Raw genomic sequence first — 16,119 nt, 5'->3', positions numbered from 1 at the left:
CGTGCAAGTATAAAATGTATACCTCTATATAGATCTATAGAAAGTTATGCAGCTATGTACAGTAGATATATAGATCCACACTTGAAAACAAAATGCTTAAAAAAAACTCTTTTTCAGTATTTAAATACCACACATAGGTTCACTGATCAAAAAGTCAAAGGAGGAGAGGAAAAACTGATGAAGGCAGAAAAAGGTCAAAATGCAGTTACAGCTTGTCAGCCTTTCCCATTGAGTTCACCTGCACGATTATGTATGATTTTGGGATACTCACAAGAAAATCTGTGTCATTATCAGTGGAGTAATAACTGTTATTCCTCAGAGCCACTATAAATTCAATATAAATTAACGTAGCTGTGGCCTGGAGTGTTTGTCAAGAACTGAGTATGGAACACCCACGTTACCCCGAGTGTTGCTAAGCGACGCCTTTGTTTAGGTTGACTGACCCCTGGTCGTACTTGCGCTCCCTCGCTGCGTCTTCGTAATTTCTTGTTATTTTATTCTAAATCATTAACCGTATCAGTGTGATATCAAGCACTAAGCCACTTTGGAGAAGGAAGTGGTTTATAGGAATAAGGGTAAAAGTGAAGAACTCAGATGGGTTGTTAAACACTGTATCCCTGAGCCTGGACAGCGATCCCACACAGGACCCTGGGATGCCGGTCCTACGTGGATGATTCAAGAAAAGTAGTGTTGTAATAAGGAATAGTACCGTATTGTTTGACAGCTAAATAGAGAGGAGAAGTGTACGTGGGGGCTGCAGAAGTACGGCTCCCCGGGAGAGCGTGGGACGTGATGTTGAGAGGACGGGCACGCTTTTCAGCCCGTGCTCAGACAGCCCGCATGAAAAAAAGCAAGACAAACAGAATTGCTGATGTTACGAACCCCCCCCCAGCGCTGTGAAAAACCGCGTTGTGAATACAGCACAGGAACACACACGGTCACATTTGGGGATTTGTTTGGAGAAGCTGTGTACGGAGCTGCGATCACCCAGCTGACCGTGTTTGACCGGCTCAGCCACACAACGCCGTTTGCCTCCCTTTGAAGCGGCGGCTATGTGCGTTCGCCGGGCCGGGTGCGAACAGCGGTTCCCCGACGATGTTTCCCTAACTGCTCAACAAGGGCACTCGGCGGTTCATCCCCTCTTCGGTCGGGTTCATCCCGCATGTTGACATTTAGCCTCCATTTGGACGGCACGGACCCTGCGGTCTACATGATCTCATTCTCCAGAACATTCCCCGACTCGCCGTCATGCGTGGCACTCGGATGACCCGCGGAGGACTCGTACCTGGAGATCACAGCTACATTTTTTAGCGTCGGGATGTTTAATGGTGCGGCTAAGCAAGGAGAACCGCGTGTCGGTCGGAAGTCGGAGTGTTACGGCTACGCTCTGGACCTCTTTTCATGAACAAACAATGCTGAAGAAATGGGCTGCCTCCGCTTAGCTGCTGAGCTCTCGCTTCCTGTTTCCCGTCTAAGCTAATCTGCGGGTCCAGCACGGCGGCCGATGCCTCCGATGTGCTTCAAGCCGGCGCTGAGTGGCACAGGCTGATAGAGCTGTCAGCTTGGATGGATGATTGTCGTGGCTCTGGGTTCCTCTCCGTTTTTCTGCCGATTTAGCCGAGCGAAGCCTCGCCGAGCGATCGGCATACATGGCTGATGAGGCGCCGCGATTGACAGGTGTGTGTCTCATCTCTGTTCTCGCCCCCTCCCTACAGCTCACAGCCCCCCGGCGGGCAGTCCGGAGAGGCCTGCCGCCGTTGTCTCGCCGCTGCGCCCCCAGGGCTCCCCATCGCGTTGTCCGGGGCCGGCCGGGGGCCCGTTTTACGTGCTGTCCCCCCAGCACGTACCCGTGACCCGGCCGGCCTTCCCGCTCACCTCCGCGGCGGCCGCGGTCACCCCACCCAACGTCAGCGCCGCCCAACTCGGCGGGGAGGCTTCAGGTGGCCCCCTGCAGCTCCCCTCCCCGGCCCACGCCCAGAGCGCCGTCGCCAGCCTGCCCAAGCTGGAGGAGAAGAAGGCGGAAAAGGTTCGTCTCGTGATTTTCTCTCCGTCTTGGCACCTTTAGTCCGATTACACTTACTCATCTGTGTGACACTTCTGTAAAGGCACCACATTTACATTTATTCACTTAGCTGATGCTTTTCTCCAAAGCAGCTTAAACTGTTAAGATACTTACAATTGTTGAACCATTTATATAGCTGGGTAGCTTTACTGGAGCAGTTTAAGGTAAACACCTTGCTCACAGGTGGGATTCAAACCTATGACTTTTGGGTCCAAATGCATCGGCTGTATCCACTACATTGCTAGCTGCGCCTAAGGAGCTCAACAATGTTACAGTTGTTTGCCCCTATTTTTACAGCCAGGTAAGTATCTTGATCAAGGGCACTAGAGCAGGAGGTGGGATTTGAACCTGCGTCCCTTGCATCCAAAGGCAGGAGCTGTAGGTAGAAGTGTTAACCCTCAGTCAGAAGCTGTGGCTGAGGAATTTTTAAAATAAGTAATTAATTTAAAAAAAAAAAAATGTTTGTAATTGCTCATGCACCTCTAGATGGACCACGCATTTTCCTATTTCAAGCGGTGCTGTCAGGGAAATTTGAATAGTCAGTAGCTTTTTTAACATACGATTTTTCTACTTTCTGACAATGGAGCTGGTGCTGGCATCCCACCGTTTGCTAATACAACATTCCACCGTTGCGTTTATGGTGCTTCTCCACGTGAAGTTGTTGCCTAACTTGTTCTCGGGGGGGCGGGGTCCTGCACTCCTGTCTGTTTGACACATTTGATTGAAAGAGCCCGAGTTCCCAGCACAACACCCTCATCGTAAGACGTCACATGAGGTTTGACCGTGGCTATTTTGTCTACACTCAACCACAGTAGGTAACCGCCCGCGCTCTTTCTCATATACATCCGCTTAGTTTGAGATGCCCCTATAGCACCAGCATCCTTCCCGCCTCTTCTCTTTGTTCACATGCGACACTTTCAGGTTCGGCATCTCTTTGCGGTATAAAGCTTCATCTGGAAGAGATACCTGATGATCATCTTCGCTGTTTCACAGCACGCGAGTGCACAGCAACGCTTGCTCAGAACAGATGAGGAGAAGTGTGCTGCGGTGCGTGGAACAAAAGCAGGCGAGAAGTTGGCTGATTATTTGGGAAACGGAGAATATCGGGAGTGAAATGTTTGACAGGCGGTGTGGTGGCACAGTGAGTAATGCTGCTGTCTCACAGTGCCTGGGTGGTGCAAGAGGGTGTGGGTTTGATCCCCACTCAGTCTGTATGGAGTTTGCGTGTTCTTCCTGTGTCTGTGTGGGTTTGCTCTGGTTTCCTCCCACACTCCAAAGACATGCTGTTCAGGTTCATACAGAGAGAGTGTGTTCCACTGATGTATGGATAAGTGACCCCTTGTATGTAGCAGTGTAAGTCACCTTGGTGAACAAGGTGTGTGGGCTGATAACACTACATAGTATCCATTGTAAGTCACTTTACAGAAAAGTATCTGCTAAGTGAATAAATGTAAAATTTAGAACCACTGTTGGAAAAAAAAACTTGAATTGCACTTCAAAAATTTTTTTGCCATACAAATGTTGGATATATTCACAATCTTGCTAGGTTGCTGTGACCCAGTGTTGCTGCCATTACTAATAAAATAAAATACATTTACATTTATTCATTTAGCAGACGTTTTTCTCCAACGCAACGCAGATTTCTCCGAAAAATACAATGAGCGCATTACATCAACAGAAAGAGAGACCTGGATACAGACGCGTCATTCTAAAGTACGGTTAGTTTGTTACGTTCCACAATATGAACCAATGCACATCACACCAGAAGCTGCGTAAAGGTTTATCCATTAATCGACAATTAGTAATGACAAAATTGTAATAAACATTTACATCACTTGAGTTGCTACATAAAATAAAATAAAATAAAATAACGACTGGCAGCCGAACCCCTTTAGGTGCTTCAGGTCAAGGGTATTTTCCCGAACAAATTAAACCATTGTTTTTCTTCGGATCCAAACTCCCTCCTCCAAATCTGGTTTAGCCGTCGATTTCCGGTTCGGTTAGACATGATATCGGAGCGTGTTGCGCGTCGTCATCAGCTTCACCCGACCGGGTTCAGCTGGACGGAGCTCAACGCCCAGTCGGCGGGAAAAGCCGGTGGCGCTCGCCGACAAGCACGAACACCGGCCGTCCTGCAGGAAACGGATGCGAGGTGGATGGCAGCTACTCTCCCGGTGACTCCCTCAAACCTGACACTGGAACGGCCTGAGAAGCTGGTTTTATTTCTGCATTAATAGCCTCATAAACATGCATCGCATTCCCTGAATTTGAGATGGCGTTTCGAGCAGCCTAAACTCCAATGGCTGGGCTCTAGGACTGACCCTACCCCACCCCACCCGAACTGAATTACAGGTATACTTACGGCTTTACTGGGCTCTACATCTGCTGTTGTCGAAAAAAATCACGCATTACATTTGGCAGCCACAGCTTTGACATACATAGTGAGTGGAAATCGAATAAAAAGGAGACGTAACCGAAGGCAGACGGTGCTTTTCCCGTATCGCCCACTGACTGCAGCGCAACACCTCAGCTGTGTATTTTGAGTATTTGGCCAGGGGACGTTATGTCGCAATGGGTCCGGTGTGTAAGCGAGGCGCTTTTCGACGACTCAAACTCAATAATGAGAAGCGCCAGCTGCTTCATCGATTACCGAGGATGAGTAAGACGAATTGACGCGACGGTCCGGTTCGAAGGTCCCCCAGCTTTGATACCGCTCCTTCCGAAGACCTTCCTAGGCTCTCCCAGGCTCTGCGGTGATTAGCTCACGGCAGGACCCCCCGCCCGTCAATAATAATCCCCGACGCGGGGGCTTGACCCCCGCCTTCTGATCGAGACCCCTCTCATTGACCCGGGTCGGGAGGTTAATGAGACATCAGCTGTAAACCAAGCTCACGCACCATTAGGAACAGGGGAATCGCATGACAGCTGTGTGTGCGAGAGAGCATGTGTGCACACCTAATAAAAGTGTTTATGCCACAGAGCTAAACATGATGCAACAGCGACGAAACTATTATCGCTGTTGTTTGTATTGCCAGTTTACATAGCAATATTTCAGATAATAGTGCAGGGGGAGTTTAAATAATTTATTTTGTTTTGCAGCTTGAGGCTTGTTTTAACAGCAGCTGGAGTGTAATAAGATTAACGTTTGCATGATCACTGGCTGCAGGGTAATGGATGTTCTTCGTAATATTCGGTATAAAGTGAATATTATAGCGAATGTCCAAGAGACACGGGCCGAGTGCGTCTCACTTTGGGGTTTTTTTTTTTTTTTTTTTTTTGCAGTTTCTGTTGCCATGGCGATCCGCGTGTCTCTGTGGCCAATTCAGTCTGACCGATCTGTAGAATTTCCGCAGCGTCACCGAATATCTGTCTCCTAATTACGAGAACAGAAATTAATTTCGAAAGGCAATTAAACCCACAGCCAAAGCTGAAATCTTTAAGTTTAAACCACCTTCACTCGGGGCTCTGCTTTTTTGTCAGTTCAGCAAAATGTAACTATATATATATATATATTATATACACTGAATAAACTTCTGTGATGACTCATAGAGGTGAGATTTAGGAGGAAGGTAATGAAAAGAGGGGAATAAACTTATGAAAAGTATTTCTGCTTGTAGAGTTTGTAAGCATTGACATGACACGCAAAGTGTTAATTTGTATCCTCCGCCCGCAGAAGGAGAAGAAGGCCGGCGGTCTCCTGAAACTCCTCTCCGGTGCGGCAGCCAAAAAGAAGTCGCGTTCGCCGCCCTCCATGTCCCCGACGCACGAGGCGCATCCCCAGGCTGTCGCCCCCTGCCCCGCCGCCGAACCGCCGCCGCAGGGTGCCGCCGGTCCCGCCCAGCTTCACCCGGCGTCGGGTCACGGGCGTGCCGGGTCCTGCCCCATCGAGAGCGAGATGCAGGGCGCCATGGGCCTGGAGCCGCTGCATAGGAAGTCCGGCTCCTTGGACCTGAACTTTTCGGTGTCGCCACCTGCCCGGCAGCCCTCCTCTGCCCTGCTCGCTGTCCGCCCAGAACCCAAGCCCCTTTCCCGAGAGAGGTAGAGTCCCCTCCCTGCACCCTGTCCCACACACACTTCATCAGCCAAACCTCAAAATGACACTTAAAATCAGCTGTGTTCTTCGTGTGTCAAAAGCATGAGAATGACTCCTGCAGGAGAAAACGAGATACACACACACATTTTCAGAACCGCTTGTCCCATACGGGGTTGCGGGGAACCGGAGCCTAACCCGGTAACACAGGGCGTAAGGCCGGAGGGGGAGGGGACATACCCAGGACGGGACGCCAGTCCATCGCAAGGCACCCCAAGCGGGACGCAAACCCCAGACCCACTGGAGAGCAGGACTGTGGTCCAACCCACTGCGCCACCGCACCCCTTGAGAAAACGAGGTATTCCTTCACATTTTACACTCCACATCCCTGCGTCTAGTGGTGGCCACGGTGCGGTCCACTGTGGATTTAATGGGCCACGCTCCAACGGAGCGCTACCATATTTTCATCCAAGCCTGTATGGGGTGTGTGGGGGGTGGGGGGGTGGGGGAGGCGGGTTTAAGACGAGAGGCTTCACCCATGCCATTCCAGCAGGCAAGGCGCACACGTGACCTTTCTGAGGGAAAGGTCGGGCTTTCTTCCACACAGCAGCATCCATCAGCGAGGAATCCAAGCGTTCTTTGCAGGCTGTAATGCTTAACAGGTCGCCATAGCAACCCGATGGAACAGCCAATGCATGGCAATACACGAGAACACTCACAGCAGTAAAAATCCATAGATGTGCATTTGCTCTAAATTCTCTAATGGCCTTTTAACAGCAAGACCAGGGAAAGTCTTCATTTTAGCTTTTTTTCTATCGGCACTCATGTGCTCTCTGATGCAGGCAAAAAGAGAGCAAGGCGTTCAAACGACCGTACATTATGTGTCCTTCATCACCTGCCGTGCCGCTATAGATCCTGATACAATCATTCATTTCATTCAGCGCAGAGGCCCCGATGATTTATGGCAGCGATGAAAAATCATCAATTGATTTTCTTTTCTTTGCGAGAGCAGCAGGTCGAACGCAGCCGGTCGCTGCGACGGTGATGTAGCGGCGGCTGCGAGAGAGCGGCGGTGGGGTCCCATTTGTTTGTAATTACTAGGGTAAAATGAACATCCCTTTCAAGGGAAGATCGGTGAACATGCTGCTCTCTCCTTTGGCACAGATCTGACTCCCTGTGCCAAATGTAACAGGACAACGATCCATTGGAGAAAGAGTGCCGCACAAAACGCGGCCTTACACGCTCAAGGTATTCTTCACGTAGGGACATGGACTTAGTATCAGTTCCACGTATGCTCTTTGGTTATCAGCAGGTGCTTTTCTCTTTTAAACTTCATTCCCTTGCTGCTACTGGGCATACACACTCATTTTTTACACAGTTCTCTTTGAGGACCTATGCCTGTATCTGGATCTCAGCACGTGAATATGAATCAGTTATCCGAGGACAAATGTTAGGTTCGTAGTTAGTTTTGTTTGTAACTCTAAAGTCTCTGGAAAGTCTAAAACTGCTGGCCTCTCTCGATTTGTTTACAGGTTAGGTTCTGTATAAATCTTGGCTATAGCTATATGACAAATAACCAACCAACGTCTACAACCGCTTGTACCGAGCGGGGTCGCGGTGAACCGGAGCCTAACCCTGCAACACAGGGCGCAAGGCCGGAGGGGGAGGGGACGCACCCAGGGCGGGACGCCAGTCTGTTGCAGGGCACCCCAAGCAGGACTCGAACCCCAGACGTACTGGCCAGACGTGTTGCACCACCATGTCCCCTATGACAAATAAAAAATATTTCAGTCATTTAAATTATTTATTTTTCTTATTTGTAGGGGGTGCGGTGGTGCAGCGGTGCAGCAGTTTTGGCCAGGGCCTGCTCTGTGGTGGGTCTGGGGTTTGAGTCCTGCTTGGGGTCCCTTGCAATGGACTTGCGCCCCACCTGCAGTGTGTCTCCTCCAGCCTTGCTGGGTTGGGCTCCGATTCAGTGCGACCCGTGCTTGGGACAAGCTGTGTCCCTGTGTGTGTGTGTGTATGTGTGAGTCTAATATATTTATAATAAATAAATAATTTAAAATGGCTGAAAATTAAAATACTCTCGCTCCATAAACGTGCAGCATTCCTCATCTTAATTAACAACACATATGGCTTGTGAAGACTGTGGAAGTGAGTTGATGAAAAGCAGTCCCTCAGTGCAATTCTGGGTGCACTTTTCTGAAATTTGTCACCTGGGAGCGTAAATACAGCCTACATTCACTTTGCTATGAGCGGAAAGATCGGCAAAGAAGATGCAGTTAAACAGGTCAATTTTAATTTCTTTGAAAATGTGTAACTTGCTTATTTTTGACCCCTGGAGCCACTGTGCAATACTTGTTTGTTGATCAGTGTTGTTGAAACCAATGATGGATAGGTCATCAACAAAGAAATGACTTCATGGATATAGCCTTGTTTTTTTTCTTTATTCCGCAAAGAGTTTGTGCCCCAAGACCACGGCTCGTGTATACTGTATGTTTGCAGCACATATCTGGCCAGTGTTGGTACTCAAGTCTGTCAGTGGTGCTGTGGACACCATATTTTACACAGGTACCGAGTGGTTTGGGATTCATGAATCATTCCCTTGCTCCCTACAACAGATGGGGGTGGAGCAGCGGTGAGGGGGCGATGGAGGCTGTGCAGAGCAGACAGCAACACTTCCTTGGTCTGAAATACCAGACTTTGTAATATACAACACTACACTGCAAAAAAAAAAAAAAAGACCCACATGGGACTCATTTACTGGAAGGAATCGGATCCATGTCGGTTGCGCAATCGGATCTTTCCTAAAAAAAAAAAAAAAAAAACGTGCTGCGTCGGGAGGCAGGACTAGCGGTTAACTCAAGGTGAGCTTGATTGTGGAATCTGTCTCACTTAGACGCATATTAGCGTTGACCCCAAAACGGCCGAATGAGGGATTCTCGAGTCCTGCCCCGGCAGACGTTGATCGTAAATCGTGAGACTCAAAGACCCCAGGTTTTCTTCACTAGCGCAGAGCAGCTCCACAGAGTTCTAGAAAGCTCTAAATCAGGAGCTCCGTGCTTGTTTACGACACCCCGTATCCAGGAGGGGTTATCTCTCTGGGTTTCTCTCCAGACGCCAGGAATTCTCTCACGGCTTGTCTTCTCTGTCTTATATCCTCCACAGGTACCGCGTAGTAGTGCCCTACCCCCCGCAGAGCGAGGCCGAGATCGAGCTGAAGGAGGGCGACATCGTCTTTGTGCACAAAAAGCGGGAAGATGGCTGGTACAAGGGCACGTTGCAGCGTACAGGGCGCACCGGGCTGTTCCCTGGCAGCTTTGTGGAGATCTTCTGAGGAGCTACATTCTCCATTGTGGTCACAGGACAGGATGCAATCGGAGCAGTTTTCTTGTTTTTTTTTTTTTGCTCTCCAGATGAGACCCACTAAGGATTCTGAAACAGGTGACACAGCAGTCCATTGGGAGGTCACTGGAGAAGATCACTGGAGAAGGTCCAGTTGTATTGTCATAGTCCCTTCATGTCTTATTTAGGTTTTTTTTATTTTGTAAGCCCCTACTGAAGCTTCTGGCAGAGATCTTCATCAGGAACTTGATGGCACAACAGCAGAGTGATAGTACAATTGTCTATCTCCTCAAAGACCAGCTTCATCCAGCTCGAACTGGGAGTGTAGATGGGGGATGATTCGGTAGCACCTTCAGAATCTGATCAGAACCAAACTAGAACCTCGTCTGCTCACGCAGCGGCCAAGCTCAAGCAGTGCCTTCCAGCCTCAGACCCGCCAACACCAGATCCAGGCGATGCAAACCCCTGCCCTCAAACCTTCAGTTTCTTCAGACGTCACTTACTTTTAAAACTACTGAGTTATTGTGAAGCAGCTGCAGTGAACTCCATGAATTCCCGGCACAAGGCTTGGGTTGCAGGGTCACCTGTGGGATCAACACCACCCACAGTCCAAGTACTGATAGAGGGTTCCGCATGGGAGGCCTCGGGCAGACACGGTTGACATCCTGCTTGTTAGGGGCAACAGGCTCATGTTGCTACACTTCATGATACCTCAGAAATACATGGGCTTAGGGTGTATCAGCATTGGTTGTATAGCACAGGTTTGCACAAGAAGGTCCACGGTGTCTTGTCATCCATCTTTTTGAAACATTCACAGAAAAAGGAGGTGTCAGTAAGAGAAGACACTAAGGAGGAAGAGCACAGCAGCACTGATTAAACTTTGCATATAAGAGCATCTTGAGTTTACGAAGAGCGTCCGGACGTGATTGGGGGTCCTTCAAGAGCTCGGTCTGACACACAGTCGCTGTTGTAACCCATAAAGCACAATTTACTGTACGTCAAATCCTTGGTTGATGGTAATGTCACGACTTTTCTGGACCTGGACATCCACAGTGACAACGTGCACGTCATCATCGGATTCGTTCTAAAGAAAGCTAAAAGAGCAAAGTTGTTATTGATTGTACATATCAGTTTTGGTTGCTGCTATTAAGATGCATTTTTATTCAACAGAGCTGTTTGTAGGACTCCTTTCTGGGTTTTTTTCTATACGTGATTGTCCCTGTACAAAATGTTTTTTTTGAATACTCTTTGTTCGTCATGCTTGTTGTAAAAGCAGGTTTCAATGTGTTTAAGGTTTTAATCGAAACCACTGTGGGATTCCTTGACACCTTTTCAGGTTCAGTTCTAGATGGTTCCTTTAACGGTTGTTCCTCCCAGAGATTGCAGCCATTGTTGGAAGGTATGGCGAGTGGCATCTTAACCGTTTTTTCCCCTTTTTCCGTGTAACCAGCTGGTGCTAAAAGCATATAATTACTTTTCTACGACAACCAGCCACCCACCCACTCAGGGTGCTATTCAATATATGGCACATTTTATAGGCAACACTGAGCCCAAGGCTGGCAGTCGTCACCTTGCCACAGAATAGCACATGGAGCTGCACTCACCCTCGGGTCAGATGGTCTAATGGCTTCACCCACTCCCCCTCCAACAATCACATGACTCTGATGTCTCTCAGCGCACTGCTCATTGTGAAATTAAGAAAGCGCAGTGGCCACCAGAACAGGGGATTTCTTAGTGTTTTCACATAATAAGTGTTACAACAAGTCATTCAATTCAAGACATCCCTGTGCGTTAGGCAGTAAGTCAGAAAAAAATAGACAGAGGAGTACTGCAAAAACTACATATTTACTGATGTAGGATTGGATTTAGACTGTCATGCATCAGGCTGGAGAATCACAGCTAATAGGGTTGATTGATGGTGTCCAAGGTCAGATCGCTCTCTTGTGGTCCGTCCTTGGTTGAGTGAGTAATGGACGTATCGGAGTAATCTCCCTCCTGAAGCACTAACCATCAGCTGTGATCGATGGCCTTGTCTGTACGGAGCTTATTTAGCAGACACCCTGTTAATTTTTCTCCATTAGTCTTATCAGTGGATATGGGGCTGACCCTGGCCCACCCACTACCCAGAGCAGAAAGACTTTGCAGCTGGTGAACGGTTGGGGCAGATTTACCGGTGCTTGCCTGAGCACTGGGGCTTTTTTCTTTGCTCTTCTCTGGGGGTTATTCTCAGCGTCACAAAGCCGAGTACATCGGGTTCTGCCAGAGTTAATACTACCGTCACAGATTTTGGGTGATGCTGTTCTCTTTGCACAATGCAGTCTCCTACCAGGTAAAACACCGATATCAGCTGTAAGACGTTACAGAAACATGTTCTTTACCGGTTTGGCGTCGAGAGCAGGTTTCAAGACTTCGAGTGAGGTGTCTGCTGGAGAAATTGAAGCACAAAGTCACCGCTTTGTTGATGGCAGTATCAAGGGATTCCTGCAGCTGTGTTAATATTGTTACTCCAACGTTACCATTCTGGCATTCAGGAGACTCGAAACTGTTCATGAGAGTTTAGAGTTTCTGAAATCTTTGTATAAAGGTTGTACCTGTATGTTCAACATGAGAACTCATGCTTGATTGTTAATAGAGCATTTGCATCGTTGCAACGAAAGGGGAAAAAAAAGGGACATTTTTGATCTGGGATGCCAAAGCCCCTGTGTTTGGGAATCTGCTGTCCATGGTGGTGATCTGGTGTTTGGCCTTGTATTCATTTACACACTGTCTTGTGTTACTGACCTGTGATGTATTGATCAAAGTTTTTCAGTCAAGTGCATTTGAGCAATAAATGCCTTTGTTTTAAAGTGCTGGGTTCTGTCACTTTCCATGTCTGTGGGTCTGAGAGTGTGTGAGTGGAGGCCTGGGTCATGACAGCCACTTGACAGCTTAATCCATGTGTTATTGCCGAAAGAAAAAAATGCACTACAACAAAGACTGAGCTTGCAATCCACACAAAACTCTTTCCCTCTGTCTCACTGACTCCCCTCTTTCTCTATGGAATCAATCCTTTCGGGGTCCATGCTGTTAAGCCAGCTAGCAGAAATCTTGTTTCTTACATGACAAGGTGAGGACACTGTAAGTTTGTATTATTCCCCTTTGGCTTTAATGGTGTTCCCTTACAAAAAATAAATTTAGAATGCAGCATTGCCACAAGTTTTCCACCAAAGGACCAAACACACACATAGAAACACTTGTATGTTGAATCGAACTTAAGGTTCCCACCAGCTCATCCTGGAAAGTGCTTTCACACAAACTCCTACACACAGTAAGTTGCCTCACAGTCAAAACACTACAACATGTTCACATCTGCTATAATTCTACACATGCTACTCCTTGGCTTTGCAAGAAGAACAGAGAGAAAAGCTTCGGAATAACACATGGCACCCACAGGTATCTGGTTCGTGGTCTTGTTACCTATCCTTCTTGTGTGGGGGTGCTTCCAGGTACCATATAACGTGCTTTCAAAAGAATGTAGATCTCAATCTTATTAATGTAGGACTTAATCCACTTGTCTGTTGAACTGCTCTGCCTGTGCTGTTCATTTTGACCTCTGATCTTTTCATCCATGCGATACCATTCTCATTAGCTTATATTACTGAGGTTTGTGTTTCAGCTCGAGTTAATGTTGACCACAGTTGTCACATTGCTCTCCTTGCTCTAATAGGTGCTGGTATTGGCCTCGAAAAGTTTTGCCAGTCTTATTTTGCTACAAAACCATTACTTGGTGTAACTAATATCATTGTGGTAATGGGGGTGCAGTTCCGGGGGTGGTAACTGATGTCTACTTTACCATGGTATGGTTAGCTTTGAAACCCCCCCCCGAAAAGACGTGTGGATGAGTTAACGCTCTAGCCTGTTCTCGCTCTGTCTCTCCCTCCTGCTGTGCTGTTTGTATAACAGCAGCCCACTGTCCAAAAGAACTAGGAGCATAATTGGAAATTTCAAATCTTCTGTCATGACCTTATGTGACAAACCAATTTCCTTGCTGCACTCCGAGGGCGAAGTATCACTCGAGAAAGCTGTCAGCTGCGAACAATCTAAATGCAAATGGTGGTGATTACTTCTGCAGCCTTGACAGCCAATAAGGTTGTTTGGTTTTGAATGCAGGTGTGCAGCTCCTTGCCCGTTTTGCTACTGTTAGATACCCCTGCGGCACGGAGTGGAATTGCTCCTGACAAGAGCCCTGGAGATAATCCGAACAGTAATGAGCACCGGCTATCTCAGGACCGAGGCAATCACATTATGGAGCGCATGCCTTTTCAATGTACGTATTTAGCTAAGACAATATTTAAACTGCCACGGTTCCTTTCAGCGATTGGCCCATTGCCTTTGGTTCATTTCTCACTCATGAGGTCGTACAAGTGAAAGTCACCCCTGTAATGATCTATTCCCCATCGCTGGGGAAATGTTTGGCCTCACTTGTAAACCGCCACACCCTGAAGCTCGATTCCCCACCGTCGTAAATAAGCAACGTTTACCTGAGTGTATATCGATTGAGATTTCCGCGTCTTCCTGCTGGGTGTCCGTCCACCACGGAGAGGCCAGGCTGCTGGGTGAAGGACAATGCGGGCCGCCGGTGGCAGTTAATAAATCACTTGAAGCACTGTTCAAAAACCTCTAACCCAACATGTCTGCAAAGTCCATGTCCATGATGCTGTGTGGGAACTGTTCAGAGTGAGTTAATTGCAGAGTAATGCAAAAGTAATTTACATTTCTTATTAGGGGTTATATCGGCTATTAAACTTAGTTCAATAGCTTGACTAAGCTATTTTAAACATGAATTGCGCTGATAACGTTGTCACGTTTTTCCCCACGGTCGCTCAAGTGTTTATGATATTCCCTCCATTATTTTAATTATGTCTCTAATTGAGAAAATTCATTTTCAGTCCATAACTCATTGGCAAAGTCTTCTAGAATTAGGAGTTATGAAATTAAAAAGTATGAATTCCCGGTTTTTTCCTTCTTGCATTTGGTGCTGAGGCTCTTTGTTGTCTTTCTGCTCATCGCCGTCAAAATCACCTCAAGATTTGAGTTATGCCCGAAGGAAATGACTAAGAAAGTGTGCAAGTTGTGCAAGTTCAGCTGAGTTCAGGAACTTATTTTAGGAACAGTGGAACAAATTACTTACTAGAACCTGAGGCAACATTTTAAATACCGAATTAAAAAAAGTGTCTCCGCATCGGAAAGGCGAGCACTGAGGAATATTGGTGTGAATCTACACTTTTCATCAAGGCTGTTTCATGTGGTGTCAGAAACGCATAGCATTTTTTGGAAAACTGGAACCGATTTTTTAGGAATTGGGAAAAGATGATAAACGGAGATGCTGTCATGTCAACTGAGCTTTTACACAGGGCGCAGGTATCTGCTGAAACATTAAAAAGGGAGACTTTGAACCAGACTGCCAATCCGGATCATACTGACAGGCTTCCTGATCTTTCCGTCAAGACTTTAAAGCTGGCAGGTTTTCCTGATTCTGCTGCAGGAAGCAGATAAGGCATGATGGTTGGGCAAACAGTCAACATCTCACCTGCTTTAAATCACATCTCCCCAGGTGTGGTGAGAAGTTACATCTGCTGCCTGTTGTGTGTCCCTGATTCTGTTGACAGAACGCAGGGATTTTAAATAATGAGCCTTAAATGCAGAATTACCACTTACAAAAATTAAAACTTTAAAAAAAAAAAAAAAAAAAAAAAAATGTTGGCTATGTAGAAATTAATTTTTCATTTCCTTAAATGAGTCATGGTGCATGAGGGGACAGGCAATTTCCGTACAGTTTAAATACCTTTGTTGTCTTCTCAGCGTCAGATGCTGTAGTTAAGAATTTCCATGGTCCTCCATGTGGAATAGCTGTGGAAATTCAGGGGGAAACGACTGCACCCTAACAGCACATTTTCTTGAGGTTTTCCTGCAACTGGTCAGTGAGCTCCATGTGTTTTCTTTATGACCAATTTGGGACAATATCTCCCTGCTTTATGGACCAGCTGAGCATCCGTTTGTAACAAAGGCTCCTCTTCTCTTTTTGGCGATTCTTTTCAGACAAAATGCTTTACGCCTCCTCTTACATTCATGCATTTAGCTGCTCCCTTTTCCTCCCAAGTAACTTAGTTTTTAACCATTTTTAGGAATGTTTTATTAGTGTCATTCAGAATAAGAAAGGGAAATACAACAGCAGTGAGAATGGGTTTAAACCCTGCAACTCTCATTTTACAAACCATTGTCACTCACTGCATGTGGCCCCATGCTCCTGTGACTGTTTTTTTTTTTCTGAAACAATGAACCATAATAATCTGTTTTAAAAATTTACCTAGACCAAATGCTGAATAACACATGAAACTCTTTTAAGTTGCAATTCAGAAAGACCTAGGCTCTAGGAAGGAAGAAAAAAAAAAAAAAAAAAAAAAAAAAATCATCACCTTTTACTGGGTGCTTCTTGTTAGAGTATTTTATATACTGTATATAAAATTTGTGACATATTAAACTTTTAAAAATGTCCCGTTGACAAATGGCGCCATCTAGTGTTTTTCCTCCATTACTGCACCAAAATGCTGCAACTAATTATTAAAGTTTCTTCTCTCATACTTTCATACATACTCAGTTCTAAAGAATCAGGAATGACACGTACTGTATAAACCACCTCATA

General features: G+C 46.7%; 1 protein-coding gene across 1 annotated transcript in view; it reads left to right on the top strand.

The window, feature by feature from the left end:
* Positions 1-10,301, top strand: part of LOC108928485 (E3 ubiquitin-protein ligase SH3RF3-like) — a 101,654-nt gene extending 91,353 nt beyond the window's left edge. Inside the window, exons 8-10 of the mRNA XM_029257103.1 lie at positions 1,716-2,026; positions 5,736-6,100; positions 9,261-10,301. Coding sequence (XP_029112936.1) covers positions 1,716-2,026; positions 5,736-6,100; positions 9,261-9,429 — 845 coding nt within the window. The 3' untranslated portion in view covers positions 9,430-10,301. The remainder of the gene's footprint in view (positions 1-1,715; positions 2,027-5,735; positions 6,101-9,260) is intronic.
* Positions 10,302-16,119: the final 5,818 nt, after the last annotated feature.

The sequence above is a fragment of the Scleropages formosus genome, chromosome 12, assembly GCF_900964775.1.
Source record: "Scleropages formosus chromosome 12, fSclFor1.1, whole genome shotgun sequence".
In the NCBI taxonomy this organism is placed as follows: domain Eukaryota; kingdom Metazoa; phylum Chordata; class Actinopteri; order Osteoglossiformes; family Osteoglossidae; genus Scleropages; species Scleropages formosus.
This window is presented reverse-complemented; position numbering and strand designations above follow the sequence as displayed.